At 39.2% G+C, this 19941-nt stretch overlaps 1 protein-coding gene across 2 annotated transcripts in view; it reads right to left on the bottom strand.

The window, feature by feature from the left end:
* Positions 1–249: 249 nt before the first annotated feature.
* TUBGCP5 (tubulin gamma complex associated protein 5) overlaps positions 250–19941 on the bottom strand; it is a 54604-nt gene continuing 34912 nt past the window's right edge. The window contains exons 11-23 of one of the 2 annotated variants that reach the window (XM_043488340.1): positions 18557–18759; positions 17296–17411; positions 15186–15454; positions 13855–14053; positions 12573–12761; positions 11584–11766; positions 6981–7065; positions 6751–6871; positions 6095–6273; positions 4855–4980; positions 4062–4150; positions 2071–2171; positions 250–621 (exon numbers count right to left, since the gene is read on the bottom strand). In XM_043488340.1, the coding sequence (XP_043344275.1) occupies positions 575–621; positions 2071–2171; positions 4062–4150; positions 4855–4980; positions 6095–6273; positions 6751–6871; positions 6981–7065; positions 11584–11766; positions 12573–12761; positions 13855–14053; positions 15186–15454; positions 17296–17411; positions 18557–18759 (1907 nt within the window). In that variant the 3' untranslated portion in view covers positions 250–574. Of the gene's footprint in view, positions 2172–4061; positions 4151–4854; positions 4981–6094; positions 6274–6750; positions 6872–6980; positions 7066–11583; positions 11767–12572; positions 12762–13854; positions 14054–15185; positions 15455–17295; positions 17412–18556; positions 18760–19941 lie in introns of both variants that reach the window. The other variant, XM_043488338.1, reaches the window with a different exon arrangement.

Below are 19941 nucleotides of genomic sequence, written 5' to 3'. Positions count from 1 at the left end.
GCAAAGAAAATGTGGGAACATTGAACAGTAAATATAGTTTTAATCAATTATAGTTAGCTCACAAAGTCCATATAATAGGATTCTTGTACCACAGCTGGCTTTTACATTTACTGACATTGGTTGAAACTGTTTTCTATCTTGGAACTTTCCAAGCATATAAAAATACATTTTTCAGACTGCCAAATCTACGACAACCTTTAGGGAAGACAGCATGCAAAACTGTATAAAAAACTTTTGTGACTAAGCAAAAGGGGAATAAAGTGCTTTTATTTTTAATATTAATTACATTTTCAAAAATGATATATTTTACATTTAAAGGTATCAGTACCATAAAGCTATTGCTTACAGTAGGAAACAGAAGTGTATACAGACTGTATACACTTTGCAATGATAAAGTTTTATACACATAACTCTATATACCAATCAACAATCCTAAGAGAATACACATAAAACCCGCTTGTTTAGACAACAGTTTAAAAATAAACCAAAATAAGAGTCCCATTTCTTAGCTCCATATGGTGGAAATGTATATGTATAAAGATTAAATCTGAGGTATTTACTATGCTGAAGATATTTAACTTTGTTCCATGCCAGCCATGAGTGATAGTGCTAGAGATTCCACTGTGGGAAGAATAAAAATAGGTTAAAAAGATAGGTTTAAATGACAATGGCTGAATAAGCTTTAATCAATGTCTCAAAAAGTATTAGACATTTTCTATTTTTAACAAAAATACTAATTATTTTTAACATATACTGGACAATAATCTTCATTTATTAAATGCAAATTTACAAACTATGATTTACTTCTATTTCATAACATTTTAGTTTTGAAAACAAAAAAAACATCTGGGCTTTACACTGAACAAATCATATTTTTTGAAATGTCATAAAACCTGGACTCACTTCATAACAGAACACCACGTTCTAAGCTATGAATGGAATCTGTTTCCTTTAACACATTTTTAACACAGTACTTTTTTTTGGCCACAGGTATAAATGGGGGAGGCTAAGAGGAGGCAGTAGGGGTTTACAACATTAGTTTTTATATACCTGCATAATAGATGAAAGCCTCTTCACTGCAGAAGAGTCAACTCAACACAGGAAATTAGGGATCTGTGAGAGGAGAACTGTCTTCCAGCCCTGCTGGCCCCCAGCTTCCACATCACTGCTTACATAGAGTCCTCAGGGCAGGCTGGGAGTGGGGAAGACTGGCTCTCTGTGGGGGCATCTAGGACTCCAGTCTGCTACACCAACAATGGGTTTCTCTCTTCTGGCAGAGTCTATGTGCCTCCAGTCAGTCACCGCCCCACCTACCTGCTCTGTGGGTATAGCAGGTTAGCACTGAAAGGCTCAGCTCATACTAGAACTTAATTTACTTAGATGTCCTTGTATTAATAACTTTTTGATGATACGTTTTTGTTTATTCCCAGTGTTCTCTCTTGTTAACTCTAATAGTGTTTTTAAAAATGTTCACCTACTCTTAATGAGCATATCACAATCTGAATATACAGAAATAGGGAAAAAATAAGCCCAGCATACTTTTTCCAAAAAAGCTGTGCAAGAAATACTACTTTGTCCTTTGTGTGTATAAACACACAGCTCTCTTGTTCCTGTGACTTGCCACACAGACCTCTGTTTGCTTCACGCTATTTTGAACTGTCAGGCTTGCATTTCTTTGTGTAAGAGGCAGACTTGGGAGTTTTAAAATTGCTTAAAAAACAAACAAATAAAACAAAGCAAACCGACCTCCAAACCCTATCTTTTGAAAGGAATGGTTACAAAAGCTATGCATGATAGTGAAATGTGACTGAAACCTATTCTGCCATCGGCTTTACTTACGGTTTTAGAAATCCATTGGTGTTACACATGATATACTAGAAAGCAGTATCTTCAGTCTCAATATTTTATATCTGATTCACTCACCCCACTTACTTGGGCATCCACTGCTGAGGGACTTTCCAGGTTTGAAGTAGTGAAAAATTCTAAATCTCCATGAGACCAGTAACACAACAGTAACAGACCGAGTTACCAGAAAATATAAAAGCAGTAATGTTTTCACGTAATACTCACAATGCGGAAAGGATCCTCTACAGACAGCTTTGTTTAAAATGGTTACAAGGAACATATGGCAGTTTTTAAAATCAGACTCCATTTTCTCTATAGATTCCATCCTAGGAAAGAGCAAATTTCAATTTAAGTAAGTGTATAAGGAGTTACTAAGCAGGTTATAACATACCTTTGGAGTAATTACAAATGTGCTTCAGTTTAATTTATTTAGATTTCTAAGTCTAAAGATTCTAAAATAAAATATATTCCATATTTTTACTTTTCATAAGCATACCTTGTTTTGAAATAAATAACACATTAAAGATATAAAAAGTTTGTTTAAAAATTACTAAAAAACTTGTTAATAAGGGCGATAGCAAACACCCACATCCAGTTTCAGCAGTCACCCCTCAATACTGATAACCCAGCCTCACATCTTCAAAAGCAAAGTTGACATCACAGCATTTCAGTCATAAATATTTCAGTATCACACTAAACACAAAGACTCCTTTAAATCCATAGTCACAATACCACTGGTTTAAAAATTCTTAATGATTTAAAAAATATCATGAAATAATACTGTTCAAATTATACCTATCTTTAAAATTTTTTCACTTTTTTGCTTTAAATGTGACTCAGGATCAATTAATTTCCACAAACTGTGACAGTTAATATGCTTAAGTCCTCTTCACGTCCTGTTTTTTTTCTTACAATTTACTTGTTGAAGAAACAGTTCTACTTTAGCCATGTGTGCACAACAGTATTATTACCTTCTCCTCCATCTGATAGTGACATGGACGGAGAAGTCTGCTTCACACACTGGAAACAGCAGCAATAAAGCAAGTAAGACTCCTGTTTTCACCCCTGCAATTAGGGATTTAATCTACCAGCAGAGTTTCTTCATTGAGAGCACTCTGATAAAGCCCTACAGGTTAGGATTTTCAGTTCAGTTCAGTCACTCAGTCGTATCCGACTCTTTGCGACCACATGGACTGCAGCATGCCAGGCTTCCCTGTCCATCACCAACTTCCAGAGTTTACTCAAACTCATGTCCATTGAGTCGGTGATGCCATCCAACCATCTCATACTCTGTCGTCCCCTTCTCCTCCCGCCTTCAATCTTTCCCAGCATCAGGGTCTTTTCAAATGAGTCAGCTCTTTGCATCAGGTGGCCAAAATATTGGAATTTCAGCTTCAACGGCAGCATAACATTAATTAATTTTATAAACAAGACAAGGACAAGCTGTTGAGCTACCCTTTCAAGGTAACAGTAGAAGATGGTATTCTGGATAGGAAGAAAGAGCTCCTGGGTTTTCAAGTGTCCTTTGACTTTCTACGTGATAGGCGTGAATAATAAACACCCTAACAGTAAAACATACAATCATTCTTTTAGGGCTCTCTAAGATACGATTTTGGACTACAATCTAGCATAATGTCCAGAATTTGGTTTAAAATAACTGAGTGAGTGCGAGTGAGCAGCAAACACGAAACAAAACTGGGTGTCACTGTCCCCTGCTGAGGTGAGTAAGGGACCCCAGGGTCTGTTACGCCTCCCTCCACCACCCCCCACCCACTTCTGTGTTTGTCTGGAGGCAACCGTAACAAAAAATTAGCAACCCTATACAACAGGATGGAGCAGGAAACGGCCACCCACTCCAGAATCCTTGCCTGGAGAAAGCCATGGACAGAGAGCCTGGCGGGCTCCAGCCCGTGGGGTCGCAAAGAGTCAGACACCGCTGAGCAACTAACACTGCTCTACAACAGGAATGTAATTTAAAGATATCTGCTTCTGCCAATAGAGACTTCAGATTTTTCTTACTGTTTCACCAGTCAGAAATTAACTGCGTGATTTTTGATGCTGTCTATTCTTTAGAATAGACAATTTTCAATTCTTTCCATAACTGTAAGTGTATGTGATATGTTGTCACAATGAGAAAACAAGACTGCCAGAACGAAGCCAGCCTAAAGCAAAACGGAAATGGTCACAGCACAGAGTCCCACAAGCTGCATACTCACTGCCATGCCCCCAGGCCAGCCTGCCAGCCCTCTGCAAACATGAGCGCCAGGTTCAACACCTTCATGATGGCTTCCTTCACAAAGCTGACCTGGAGAGAGAGCCATGGAAGAACACAAACTGTGACCGTGTCTGAAAACAGACTCTAACACTGCTACCGAATGCAAATGTCACAGAGAAAGTGCATTAGTGCAAGAGCTGCCTTCCAAGTCTAAGGAGGCGGGGATAGCAGGGGACGAGAGGGTTAGACAGCATCACTGACTGAACAGACACAAATTTGAGCATACTCTGGGAGACAGTGGAGACAGAGGAGCCTGGCGGGCTACCGTCTGTGGGGCTGCAAAGAGTCGGACACAGCTTAATGACTGAACAATGACAATGAAGTATAAGGAAGGGTGCTAGGCTCTGAATACAACGTGCTTGGAACTGGGCCCACGTCCACTGCACCCACGTAAAGGTACATCAGCAGTGGAATCTGACCAGCAGAGCCAGTAAGCTACCATTTCCTGAGACAGGCATTTAAACTCACCAGTGAAACGGGGCAAGTCATTCCAACGGCCGTATGATGACTTAATCCCATATATTCACATCAAACTGGACACACTTCCTGAACAAAGTACTACTATTCCATAACAGCAGATAAAATATGGCACACATTTATAACCTCACTGGATCTGGTGCTTCCTTAAAAGAATATTCTGCATATCAGAAGCTTACTAAGCATAAAACTCCAAAGGACACAGACAATTTCCCTTGGCTGGCTTCACTCCTGCCTCAATGGCCAAGTTCATGTACCTTTTCTCTCAGCAGACATCGATCATGGATGGTTGATAGGTATCTATAGTGAATTTTAATCAACTGATCTAAATCCTTAGCTTCTTCGACTTGATGCTGAAACTCCAGCCCTGTACTGTGAAGAATCTTCAAAGAGAAAGATGACAAATTTAATCAGCATATCTTTTCTGTGAGGATCTGTATGCAACACACAAAAACTTTTTTACCAACTTCTTCTATATTCACTGGCACAGGGAGGGAGTGCCTCACTCTGGACTAACAGACTGCTCCTGCACAGAGGGACAAGTATAGAAAACTGTATAGAAAACGCACTGATTTTTTAAAAGTCATCAGGTAAACTGAATTTATATGTTTCAATAAACTCCACTACTTACATAATGGTCCTTCTTTAAAAGGAGCATAACTGTACTTTAAGTAGAAAACAAAACAAAACAAAACCAATCTCTCACCATTTACCCTCAACAATTAACAGCTTAAAAAAAAGAATGAATATCTATGTAGAACTGAGTCACTTTGCTATACAGCAAGGATTGGCACAACACTGAATCAACTATACCTCAAAAAAAAAAACTGAGAAAAAAGACTGAACAATTACGAGACTAAGGCTGCCCTCTAAGGCCACTAGTGCACAGGAAACAGCGAGCACCTCTGCATGGGTTGCACGTCTAAATCAGAGGCTTCAAAGGCACACTTCACCCACACAGAAGTGGGCTCTAGAACCTGTCTGCCAGAGTGACTACACATTTTTTTAGCAACCGTTTTAAACCCCAAGTGAATATTATCCTCTAATAACAATGTCACTGTTCCAAGTTTCTGATTTTTCTCTTCAAAACTTCCTCTAGAACTGGTTTTAATATGTGTAAGAAAAGCAATTTTATTTACTCTATGAGTTATTTCTTATACTTAAGAAAAAATTACATAATCTGGCTGCATTTCCCTCTTACACTTCATACTAGCCTGACAGACTTTATTTTAGGCTTCCATTACTAAAAATTGAAGCCATTTTCCAGGGAAAGCCCTGTGACCACTGGTGAAATTTAAAGGAATACGTGGCAAGTTCTGATGGCAATTCCAAAAGAGGAGCTCTGGTGTGTTGTCCCAAGGGGTCACTAGACAAGAGAAAGAGCAGTCTCTGGATACATATGCTCTTTGTATTTATAAATATATTACAAGTAATACATGTTCTCCATGAACATATGCACAGGCGGTGATAACACTGAACGGATGAACAGACACAAACCCTGGTCATGATGTAGTTGTGTAAGCTGTTCACAAAGTGCATGAGCTTCACTCTTAAGAGGAACATACGATGAATCTGCAGTCTTACTGGCTCCTTCTGTGGGCCAAAATGAGCAGCTGTGTCTGGGTCACCTAAAAGTCCTTCTTTAAGTTGTGATTTGTCAGCAGGATTGGCTAGTTCTGTAAAGGAACAAAGAGGACAGGGGGTGGGAGGAGCACCTGCTCAGACCTCACCTGCACCACTGCCCTAGGACTTGTGATGGTGTGATCACTGGCCCTGTAAAGAGCACTTGTGTGGATACACAGCAGGCACACTACCTTCCCTATCCGGAAGGTGAAGCAATAAAAGCTGCCATATCGCTCTGATTATCAATGTCATCAAAAATGTAAAAACAAAGTCCCATTAACTTGTCATTAAATTTTTTCATGTAACCCCAAAATTTTAATTCTGGTTAAATTCCTAATTTAGTTATTGTATTTCAGATTAATTGTACTGATTCAAGGAAGTTAATTCTGATGTCTGTAAAACTATTATATAATGCTATAAATTTATGACATTCTGGTACCTGTGTATACATAAAAAATGACCTAAGACCACCAACCTCTCTGAAAGAGAGCTAAAATTAAATTATAATTTATCTGCTGAAAACATCTTACCACCAAATAATAAAACATCCAGGCTATATTTTGCCCATTTTATTTGCAGTAAGAGAAGGAACACCTGATTATAAATTTTTTGACATTCCAAACTTATAACAATGTCCACAGGCCATGGGACCTACGAAAGCAAAAACAGAATTTTCACTGTTTAGACTCAGAAAGTAACCTGTTACTTGTATGTTTTAATTTTAACAGAAAATGTTCTTACAAAGAATATGAGCACATACCTTATAGCTCAGGGTCAGACCATCTAAGATATGGACAGGGAGTTTCTTCTTAGCTGTGTCAACATTCTCAAAAGATATAGACAGACTAGATGAAGAAATATCAGTTTTAACTATTTAGCATTTTAATTTATATATTACAAAAAGATATTTCATAAAAGGAACACAAATATTCCAATAAAAGTATATTTTCTAAGCATATGCTGCAGAATAGAAATCAGGTTTTAGAAATAGGGAAAGGGGGCAAAATTTTAAAATAATGGGTTTAACTATAAAGAACGACATAGAGTAAACCTACTTAGGAAAAAAGACGAAGTCAGGGAAGGTTAACCTGCCACGTGCTTAAACCCTGCAGAGCTCAGCAACAGGGTCAGGAGACAGACCCTCTGCTGAGGGGGGTGCGGGAGTGTGTGTCTGGGGAGGGGCACTTCTCCTCACCCTGGAGGGCACACAGGCGATGCGTGAGCAAGCATGGAGTCTGCTTCTAAAGCAAAGGTGTCACAGACTGCTTTATCCACTCCTTCCTAATAAGTCTAACTCTCAATAAAATGCAGCTACCGTAGGGCATGGAAACGTCCCTGAGCCAGGCACTTGTCCTCAGGACAGTTCTGTCAGTGGACTGAGCAATGACAAGACTCTCCCACGATTACAAAGCACCTCTGACAATGCCTGTCACGCAGCCCACAAAAGGTTACCTGTAAGGCCTTACAACCAGAGATACAAAGGGCAGTGTGTGATTTATGAGTTTAGCCAATTCATTCCGTATCACAGGATAGTTAGAATTTTTTAGGACACATGTGCATCCACTAAGTACTTAGTAGGCACCTACTGAATACCTTATTTGTCAAGTGCTGTGCAAGCAGGTGATAAAAAACCAATCCCTCCCCCTCTTCCAGAGGCTCACAGCCCAGAGCAAATGCTCAGTCACCCTCCTGCCACCAAGCAGACAAGGGTGCTGCATCAAGCCAGAGGGGCAGATCACTGCTGGCCATGCCCACGGGAGAGCAGGTAACGTAAGTAACTGGGGAGTACAGAAGAACGGGAAGGCTCCTGGGGGAGACGGTACAGTTCTCAAGAAACCAGAAATATTCCTGAAACAGAAATCTCTTAATTTCCAAATCTCTGCAATGGAGAGTATGGTGGAGAAAGTACACAGTATGTCTGTACCTTTGTGTATACAAGAAACAAGGTGGGGAGCCAAAGAGTGAAAAGTCTTCTCCCTCATGAAAAGCTCGGCCCATCTGCTCTGAGGCACCAAGGAGCCTGAGCATGAATGGTAGTGGGGTGACTCAGGTCCTGAGTGGGAGGGAGAGACTCTGAGACAGCTGGTTAGGAGGTGCCCTGAGATGGGGGATATTATCTAGGAGGCAGAACTGAGGGACTAGGGGTGTGTGGAGGCTGGCAGAGAAATGTATCTAAGGAGACCTTCACTGAGCACTGGGATGAACAGCAGTGTCCATCCAGGAGAAAAGAAGGGCTCAGAAAATGAGCTCAGTGATGTAAACATGCCATTCGAGTGTGGTCATGAAGTGCTGGTTGTGCAGATGCCTGGGCCAAAAATACAGATTTGCAGGTCGTCAGGGCTGCTGATGCCACAGACATGGAGTGAAGGTGCCCAAGGCAGGAGAGCAAGAAGCTGCACCAAGGGTGCGTGCAGGCCAAAGGACCCACAGGGAAGTTGCAGATGGAGCACCAATGACATGGCAGGGGTGTGAGCAGGGCAGGGGAGCCTGGAGCCCAGGAAACTCATGGGTTCAGACTCAGGAAGCGTGAGGGCACAGACAGGCACCTAGAACACACGGAAGCCACAGGAGAAGGGTCCCAAAGTGATGGCTCGTCTGTCTTGAGTTAAATCTATGAAAGAGAAACTCAATAAAAATACCACCAAGGTTTTTGCTTTCATTTTGCTGGGTAGAATTAGACAAAATGATAAAGTACATTTGGAAAAATAAATAAGCAAGAATTGCCAAGAAAACCCTATTGCTAAAACAGAATGCTACTAGCAATGTGAATAAAAGAACAGTAAAACAGGATGAAAAATCTAGAGACACAATGCATATGAGTGCATATGAAAATTTAATGACAAAGGGGTAATCAAATAAATAGGGAAAAGAATTTTTTTAAAAAAGAAATAAGCAATGGCAACCCATCAGTCATCTGGAAAAAGATAAAACTGGATCTATTTCTCATGTTTTTTAGCTGAGTAAACTCTAAATGGATCAACACCTAAATGTTAAAAAAAATCCATTAAAGCATTAAAAGAAAACCTGGGTGGAATTTCTTTATAACTAGGAAAGAGTAAAACTTTCTTAACTATGACTCAAAATCCAAAAGTAGTAAAGGAAAAGACTGATACATGGTAAACACACTATGATACCTGATACATACACTAAAAAATGACTGCATGACAAAATAAGAAACTATTATACCATAAGCAGAACAAAAAGACAAATGTCAAACTGGGAAACCTACAGAAAGGGCTTCTAAGCAATTTCCTAGTGGTCTAGTCGTTAGGACTTTGTGCTTTCCATTGCAAGAGGCATGAGTTCAATCCCTGGTCAGGGAACTAAGATCCCACAAGCCTCACAGCACAGCCAAAAAAAAAAAAAAGAGCTTCTAAAAACAAAGAGGACAGAGATCAACAAATAACTTGATACTGACAGAAACAGTGGCAAAAGATATGGATAGTTCACTTGAAAACAAATGCAAAAATAAACATATGAAAAAATGACTAAGAAAAATGTAAATTAAAACTATATTGAGACACCATTTTTCATCATCAGACTAGCAAAAATCCAAAAGTCTGACAACATATTCTGTTAGTGAGGTTGTGGCAAAAGCTATATTGGTGGGAGTTAGAAAATATACAGCCTTTCTAGGGACTTCCCTGGTGGTTTGTTGGCTAAGACTCTGAGTGGACTAGCAGCCAGTCCACTCCATCAATGATCTTAACTTAAAAAATATAACTGTTTTATACAATTAAATCAAGAAAAACAAAAAGAAGGCAATTGCTAAAAGTAAAAAATAAAATAAATGAACCCAACCCTGTATCAGTGCTATAATCACATGGAGAATTAGTCCAAGTGGCCTTGAAAGACAGGATTCTGATGACTTGAAAGTACAAAGAAGAGAATAAAGTCACAAGCATGTTTTAAATTCTCCGAGGGTTTGTCGCTGCTATTGTTACTGTGGAACTATTATGATTTATTATAGAATAAATTCAGTAAATATTTATATTAATGTGTTGGTAATTACTCAAGGGGAAAGATACAAAAGAAAAATTGGAAATATCAGTATGAGCTTCTGATTCATTTTCCTTTTTCTGCGTATTTCCTAGCTCTAACCGATGAGTGAGTCCAGAAGTACTGATAATCCAGCATAGACACACACTCTGGGACACTGAGCCTATAACGTCACAGAAGAGATGGGACCGGTGCTCCGGGGGAGGTGTATCTGCCTGGGGCAGTAAGTGCACAGGACAAGCCCAGGTATCCAGTCCTAAAAGCAAGGATGCTCTCCAAGATTACACGGGTCAAGTGAAGGAGTTCCCTTTGGGTAAAAATGGGATAGTCAAAGCAAGAAAAAGGAGTAATTGTAATAGATTGAAGCATTTTAAAAATAACAAAATTCACGAGTTTCTATTGGTATTGGAAAATATAACCTTAACCTACCCTGGCCCCCTCTGGGGACTACTGGGCATTAACTTTTTACTATGAAAAGAATCTAGCAGTTATCCTGCTTTTTTTTACTAACCAAAGTTTTTGATGAAAATTCTGCTTTTGTGGAAAAATCAAAGGTAATACATTACATAAAAATAAAAGGAATTATTTTATGTACTGCTAAGAAGTAGAATCTGGCATGACTGTGGGGAAAACAATGTTCTAAGTGGCATGAAACAAATGTTAATTATTATCACTATAACTTTTCAAAGGCCAATGAGGGTGCCAAGAAAGCCAGCCAAGTCAGGACAAAGAATGGGAAAGAGGACTACCAAACAGGATGGAAGATGCGTCTCTGCCATCTGAGTATTCACCGGCGCCAACCTGGCCAAGTCGCTCAGCAGGCAGGAGCAGGGACAGGGAGGAGGGAAGGGGAGCTCCCTGATTAAGGGAAAGCCAGTGCAACACTGTGAAAACAGGCAACCCTGCCTATGAAGAGTGTGAAATCTCTCTCCCCCTCCTAACTGGGCTGGACTCTGACGTGGTCTGTGGTGGATGTGAGGGTCTGTGAGGCCTGCAGTTCAGGCCCGGGCAGTGCCCAGGGCTCTGCTCTCACCCTCTCAGAAAACTGCCGTGACACCACCATGAAGGCTGGTACAGCTGGTTGGAGAGAAAGAACCACGGGGCAGGGAGCCGGCCAGCGTGGACTCCAGCCACGTGAGCAAGGTCATCAGATCCTGAGAGACCACACGCTCCCATCTCACATCTCCTCTCACTCAGCTGGCAAGCGGCTGCTGCCTCGGTTTTCTAAGTGTAAAATAACATTAATAAAACTCACAGGGATCGGTGTGAGGATAAAATAAGATAGCATAAAGAAGTCATAGAAGAGTTTGGGCACATGGGCTATTTTATAACGTTTAAAAGAAAAGGTGCCTCCCATATCTTACCGTGAACTGTCTTCAGGATAACGCTGTCCTACTGCTTCTTGGAGCTGGACATTAAGAAAAGACACATTCTGCCAGGTTTCCTTTTCCCTTATTTTATCAAAAATTGATGTGTAGAAGTCATACATGGTATCTCCCCCTTCCATTAAGAAGAAATTCCTCATGGCCTGCAAGTATTCCACCAACCTGAATGAAGAGCACAGAAAGATCTTAGGCTCATAAAATAGGATTCTAGACCAGTCCAGGTTTCGTACATCATTTTTAGTGAAACAGGTTTATATACTACATTTACTAAAATCAGAAATACTAAAATATTTTAAAGACTTTCAAAAAATAAAACAGTATATAGCTTACTTTTAATAATCAGAGAGGTAAGTTATTTTCCTGTATCTGAAAAAATCTGGCAAACTTACTAAAGTGTTACAAAAAATTAACTAAAGTGTTAATCCAAATCATGATGAATTTCCACTGTTAATATTCAGGGCATTTTTTTCCCAGTCTTTTTATCTATGTATTAAAAAAAAAAAAAAAGAGTTCTTACCATTTTATACATCCTTGATTTTTTTTACAATTTAAGAAACTTTACATTATTTAAAACTCTATATAAACATAATTTACATGAACTTTACAAAGTTCATACATGGAGATGAATATGCCATATTTTAACATGGATATGCCATAATTTAAAATACAAGTTATCCATTACTAAGCAATTTCATGTTTTTCCCTCTGATAGCAAACTTTGTGACAAGCCTTTTTGTGTAACAAGCTTTTTCTGTGTTCATTTGGGATAAATTCTCAGAAACAAATTTCACATAAAGTTAAGAAAACACTGATGATTAATTGATCCTCTCAAAAGAAAAGTGTTCATTGCATATCCATTCCCTACTCTAATAAAAATTAGCTCGAAATCTAGGTTTAAAAATAATTTCAACTATTTTTCAAGTATAAAAAACTACCAACTACTTCCCAAACTTAACCAGTCCTCATACCTATAATCTTTTTTCAGAGTCCGCATGAGGTTTCCACAGCAATCTAGATATTGCTTCTCAATATGGGGATAGAGGCAAGATCTCAGCGTTAATTCAAAGGTCTGGCAAGTCACAGATTCTGATGATCTATCCACACATACGTCTCCACCAGCAAACTTCTCATGAAAGTCACTCTGTTCCAAATACAACCTTTAATATAAAAACATGAGTCTTCTTTTTAAGAGCTGCTGTCAACAGAATTCTCTCTTTAAAAAAAAACAAAACACTCAGTTCTTTTTTTCCTTTCAATGGAGGTATAGTTGATTTAATGTAAGTTTCAGGTGTATAACACAGCGATTCAGTTTTTAAAGGTTATATTCCATGTACAGCTATTATAAAATGCTGACATATGCCCTGTGCTGTACAGTGTATCTTTGCAGCTTGTCTATGTTACATATAGTAGTTTGTGCCTCTTAACTCCCTGCTCCTATGTAGTGCCTCCCCAACCAGCATTTTGTTCTTTATGGGTCTGTTTCTTGTTATCTCACCAGTTTGTTGTATTTTTTAGATTTCCCATATAAGTGATGTCATATATTATTTGTCTTTCCCTGACTTATTTCACTAAAGTATAATACCCTCTAACTACATCCATGCTGCTGCAAATTGCAAAATTTCATTCTTTTTAATATACCACATCTTGTCTATACCTTCATTTCAATAGAATTCTCTTTAATCAAAACTCCAGAGTCCCATTTTTATATTTAGTCTTAAAAATGCCAATTATTAAAGAAATAGAAATCTTTATCCTCAAAATATTCTTTGTGTGAAATAGTCCACACACAGTTGCTTTCGCCCTAAAAAACCAAGTACAGAGGAGGTCTTTCTAGTCATTAGGCTGAAGACAGTGAATGATGGCCACTAGACAATAAACAGGCTATTTATTGTGTGGGTATTAAAACCTATTTCCACAGGCTAAGTGCCTAAAAACACTTTTTGAAGTGCCAAGATACACAGGGAGGGTCTGACTCAGCATGTCCCAGGACTGCAACTTCTATGAGCAGCTTCCATGTGACTGGCGATGCTGCCATGGGCTCAGGGCACAGGACAGCCTGTGGACTTGCACAGATAACAAGGATGCCAAATCATACGTTTGAAACAAGTGAACACAATGTATTCTTGTATTTCATTCGTTAGAAAGGAGAGAATAAAGGTTTCTATTTTAAAGGCTGGAAAGCCCTACCTGGCAGAAATAAACAGATTCTGCCATTTCAAACATCAGAAACCCGGCAGGTATGTATCACACCTTGCAAAATTAATTGCCAGCAGCGGATCGTGAACGTCATCCAGCTCGAGATGCCGCTCGGCGATGGACTGCATCTTTATCAGGGTCTCTCTGGTGGCCTGATGCTCAGTGAGGGCCTGTGCAGTGAAGGCTTCTCCGTGTCGAAGACGAGACTGTACAGACTCCAAAAAGAGGGTATACAGACTTTTTCTTTCTGCATCTGAAACAAAAATGTGTAAGGTGAACTATGGTTTAGTAAATAAGGAATTATAAGAATTATTAAGTAAACTTATATAAATATAGCCTGGCATTTTTCCTTCAGCCTGTGAAGGTCTAGCCCTGTTTTGTTAAGTTACCCTTACAGTATAGGACCTCTAGTACAACTAAACATTTTTATACCCTCTGTGAGACAACCGGAAAGTTCATGGTCAAACATTCAAAATACAAGCTTGTTTTTTTCTGAACAGAGTAACAGACCAAACAGGACGCCTGAAAGTTAAGTTGCCACCATACTAGACTGCACTATGCTAACACTAACAGGAGTCACAGTTCACTGGGAAAAACACTTCCAACAGTGGCCCTGCAAAGTTCTTTATGTTTTACTATTCAGTAAGAAAGGATATATTCCACAAAGTGAAAAAATACTATAGGAGACGTAAAATAATTCAAAATAATTAACACAGCATTAAGGTGATTTACAAACAAAACAAGTAAGGTCACACTTATACCTCTCAGAGCCTAATTTTTAGTCAACTGATAAAACCTTCAGTAGATTGCTTAAATTACATTGCTCAAAAAAGACCACATATAATATAAATTTTGTATAATATAAAAAATTATGTCAAGATTTCCTCAAAATCTATGGTCAAGTCTGAACTGCTCACCAACAAATTCCTATCTGCCAGCTTAAAATTCTACTGCTCAAAAAAGACCATATATAATATAAATTTTATATAACATAAAAAAGAATATCAAGATTTCCTCAAAATCTATGGTCAAGTCCGAACTGCTCACCAACAAATTCCTATCTGCCAGAGTTCATGTCCTCAGACGCCAAATGCTACACTGCATTAAGAAATGCCAGAGAATTACTATAAAGGACCAGTCCTAAAGCAACAAGAATAAGGAAGATGCATGTGGAACACATCATCACTGCCTTTCAAACACCATGCTCAAAGTCTCCAATGAGGATGATCCATTTTCAGCCAAGAGCAGCATGCTCTATTAATTTGAACATGGTGGTAATGTCCATGAAAATAAAAGGCTTGGATCATTTCCAAAGTGCAAAACAATGACGTATCTCAGGATGGCAAGCATGAAGAGGGAACTGCTGCCCCACCGCTAAGGGATACCTCTGGCTGTGGCCTGGCGTGTGGTGCTCTCTGCACACTGCAGGTTCTTCAGCAGCTGCATGGACTTGCCAGCCATTATGATCTGCTTGAGGACGGGTTTCAGGAAGGACACCATGGTGTGCTGCCTGCTGGAGAGCCCTTGATCACTGCCAGAACTGGCACTAGCATTATCACTCATCTTTTCTTCATTTTCTGTCTTTTCAGATACACTGTACAGTGTGTAGGTTGCATACCAGAAGTCTCTGTGATTGACTGGAACATTTTTGTTTCTACAAGGATTCAAAAGAATTTTAAACTTTAACCTTTCTTTCTTAAAAACAATATACCTGCTCTAACTTATGCATGTTTTCCAGACATTCCAAAATACAGTAATATCAATTATTAGTAAAATGATGCAATCTTTAGATAAAATGGGACTTACCTGACTCGGTTTAACATAGAAAAGTGGATTAATATTCTGAATGGCATTGGTAAAATCTAACAAGCAGAAAGTTTCCTGAATTGGAATTAAACAAAATTTGATTAATTTGGTTTTCTTTAAAGATAGAATAAATTACTTATTTTGCCATCTCCTATGAAAGTAAACTCCAGACTTCGATATCTTTTTTTCCACATAGATTCCTAGCTGGACTGTTTTAACAATGAAATGAGGGTTACTCATCCCCTTCTAAGGAGAGCAAGAATCCTGATTTTATAGTAATCCTCGTGTGTAATAGAAGAACCAGGACATTATGAGAGACTGAAGATTCAGATAAAAGAACGGCCAGTTCATTTTATATAAGGACTGTGTAAACAGGGCTACTTTTCTGTAGCTCTAAGAAAGCTATTTTCCCTGATGAGTTAAATGGATAGCCATTAATTAAAACACATACCTCTACACAGTGCAGAACTTAAGACTGAGATAAGAGAGTGCAAACAGTTCTACATTGCAGCTTCTATGATTCTGTTCAGAAAAATTGATTAAGTGAAGGGGAATCATCACAAGTGGATTTCATGATGATTAAGATTTTCCTTAATTGTTTTATTAAATAATATACTAAAAAGGTTAAAAAAAAGAATAGCAACTAGGAGAAATAAATATATTAGAGGTATATTTGGTAATACTTTCACATCTTTTATCTCAGCATTAATTTATTCTCCTTGATTCCCACTAATGAAGCCATTTGACATCACCTAATTTACCACTTCATGGCAAATAGAAGGGGAAAAATTGAAAGCAGTGACAGGTTTTCTTTTCGTGGGCTCCAAAATCACTGTGGATGGTGACTGCAGTCATGAAATTAAAAGACGCTTGCTCCTTGGAAGAAAAGCTAGGGCAAAACTAGACAGTGTACTTAAAAGCAAAGACATCACTTTGCTGACAAAGGTCTTTCTAGTCAAAGCTACGGTTGTTCCAGTAGTCATGCACGGATGTGAGTGAGTGTTGGACCATAAAGAAGGCTGAGTGCCGAAGAATCGATGCTTTCGAATTGTGGTGCTGGAAAAGACTCTTGAGATCCCCCTGGACTGCAAGGAGATTAGACCAATAATCTTACAGGAAACCAACCCTAAATTTTCATGGGAAGGACTGATGCTGAAGTTGAAGCTCCAATACTCTGGTCACCTGATATGAAGAGCCAACTTATTGGAAAAGACCCTGATGCTGGGAAACACTGAAGGCAAAAGAAGAGGACGGCAGAGCATGAGATGGTTAGCTAGCATCAAGGGTTACTGACTCAAGGGACATGAATATGAGCCAAGTCTCGGAGATAGTGAAGGACAGGAAAGCCTGGCGTTCTGTAGTCTATGGGGCAAAGTCACGACTTAGTGACTGAACAACAATTCATTTCAAAGGACTCAGTGTGCCTTTCACCATACCAGCCATCCATAAACATACTATAATTCAAAAAATGCAATTTGCTAATACAGAAAGCTGTGAGTTGACATAAAACTTGGAAAAAAATTTTCTGGCGGCTGGTACCTGATGTCTTCTATTTATATAAAAACGCAAGAGAACTTACTTATGGTGACAATACAGCTCTATTACTGGAACTGCCCCCCTCCCCCCATATCATCTGAAGCTAATGGAAATGTTGGGGAGAAGAGACAATGTCTGGTGCACCTCCCTCACCTCTGGATGATGAACTCCCTGGCAGAGTCGCAGAGGTGCCCATGCACGATCCACTCATCCACAGTCTGCAGGTAGGGCCGCACGGTCTCCACCCAGAGGGAGAACAGCAATGAGACCTGAGGAGATGCACATCCATTCTCAGAACTCCCTCGTCCTTGGATAAGATGAGGCTCAAGTATTTCTGAAGCACCTTTTAAGAAGTGATTCTTGTTTGGGTTTTTTTTTTTGCCACACTGGCCACGTGGGATCTTAGTTCCCCACCTGGGGATCAAACCACGTCCCCTGCAGTGGAAGCACAGAGTCTTAACCACTGGATCACCAGGGAAATCCATCTATGTTTTTTGAAACAAAGTAAGAAATTAAAAATCCAAAATACATGCTATAAAATCCTTATGAAAAACCTCACCTAAATATGAGAAACCATACTGTCCACAACAGTACTTTCTTAGTAGTGAAAGTTACACAGGCACAACAGTTCTAAACTGGACAATTCAAACTCTACCCAAATAGTGCTATTAGCAAAATGTCCATTAACAACAAGGAAGTGATTTCATTCTACTATAGTTATTAATAAAAAAGAAAGTACAGAGATGAAAGAAATCAACTTCCTTTTAATTGAAATGTACCAAAATGGTGAGGAAAAAAGGTTCACACCAACAAACTAGAAACACCTAAGTTATGTGCCTAAACAAACCTGCAGCTATCTACATCAAAGTCTCTAGTTAGATTTGCATTTTTAAATTACAGTAAAAAAATATACTATCTTAACCAAAGTGCACAGATTGGCAGTTTTAAGTATATTCACACTGATGTGAAAATAGACCTTTCTAATCTTTTGCATGTTGCAAAACTGAAGCTATGTACCCATTACCTATCCCCTTTTCTCCTCTTCCCCAGCTCCTGGTAACCAACACTCTCATCCTCCTCTCCGTTTCTATGAATTTGGCTACTCTAGATACATCATATAATAAATCTGTATTTGTATTTAACAAAGGGTATGGTGAATATCTATATCGAAGTCATCTAGGTATTTTTCCCATCTTGCTTTTATGTTTTGCTCTATTTTTGCCACATTCATCTGGTGAGCTTGGCAATTACAGCTGAAAAGCTAGTTTTATGCAGCCTCAAATTTAGAAGCTCATTTAAAAACTCACAACTGTCTGACACACCATTTTTACAAAGATCTACAACAGGCTATCCACCACTCCTATGCAGAGCAGAGTGAGTCACACACAGTGGACTAGACAAGGGTCCCACCTACAGTTTGCTCAGAGGCTTCGCCAACATTGTCGTATTCAAGAATGGCTTTGTACAGGGTGTTGAGCAGATGAGATGCTCGGACAACATTTCGAGTGTCAGGTGGAACTTCTGCAACTCCAGTACTAAACACTTTGTGCAGAACTTTGAGTTGAGCCAGTCGAGGTGACAACTTGTCCACCACTATTGCAAGAGTTATTGTAGTATCTGCAAATATCAAGAAATCAAACTCCTTAGCAAGGAAAAATATCTGCATTCGAAATGTGATATAAATGCTAAGCCATTTATGGAAGCGCATGGAACACTGGAGGATTTTTTTTTTTTAATTACTTTTGGCTGCACTGGGTCTTTGTTGCTGAATGCAACCTTTGTCTAGTTGCGCTAAACAGGGACTACTCTAGTTGTGGCTTCTCACTGGGTGTCTCCTCTTGTTGCAGAGCAACGGCTCTAGCGAGCACCAGCTTAGCTGCCCCATAGCATGTGGGATCTTCTCAGACCAGGGACTGAACCTGTGTACACTGCACTGGCAAGGAGACTCTTAACCATTGGACCATGAGGTGAGTCCAGGATGGTGGGTTTTAATCTCATGTTACAAGGAACTAATTTCCCCAAGAAAGAACTCCCTAAAAGAAGGAAAAGACAACTCAGCAGAAAAATAATTAAAGGAACTGACAATTCACAGAAAAGGAAATTCAAGTGAGTCTTAAACATACAGAAAGATGTTCAACCTCACAAAAAAAAGACTGCAAAATAAAACTATACTGGGCAAATAAAACAGACTATAGTGGGCTACTGTTTCAGTGAGGGGAGGCAGAAAAGGGTGATTAATAAGGGCAGCAAGAGCGAGTTCCCTGGTCAGGAACAGCTCTGAATCCTAAATATGGAGGTGGTAATACAAATCTACACATGTGGTAAAATGCCAAAGAACTACTAGAGAAAGATTGACTTACCTCCTTGAAATACAAGCACTTGCAAAACTGGTGAAACCCATCTCAGGCCTGCAGACTAGTTATGGTATTGTATCAATGTCAATTTCCTAGTTTTGATTACTGTATTTTAAGTGTCAACACGAAGGATGCTGGGTGAAGTGAACATGGGACCTTGATGTACTATTTTTTACAACAATTGCATATAAAAGTTAACGGAGAAAAACCTGCACGGGGCTACCATTTTCACCTAACACACTGGTGAAGATCCAAAAGTTTGAAAACACTGCTGACAAGACTGAACAAATGCACACTCATATATTTTGCCAGTAAGGGTGTAAAGTTATTTATCTATACCTCCACGGAGAACAATGTGACAATAACTACTAAAACCACATATGCCATCACATACCTTCTGACTTAGCAATTTCACTCTTAGAATTTGTGCTATAGGTAACTTGCT

The sequence above is a fragment of the Cervus canadensis genome, chromosome 15, assembly GCF_019320065.1.
Source record: "Cervus canadensis isolate Bull #8, Minnesota chromosome 15, ASM1932006v1, whole genome shotgun sequence".
NCBI lineage: Eukaryota > Metazoa > Chordata > Mammalia > Artiodactyla > Cervidae > Cervus > Cervus canadensis.
Note: the sequence above shows the minus strand (reverse complement) of the source record. Positions and strands in the feature narration are given on the sequence as shown.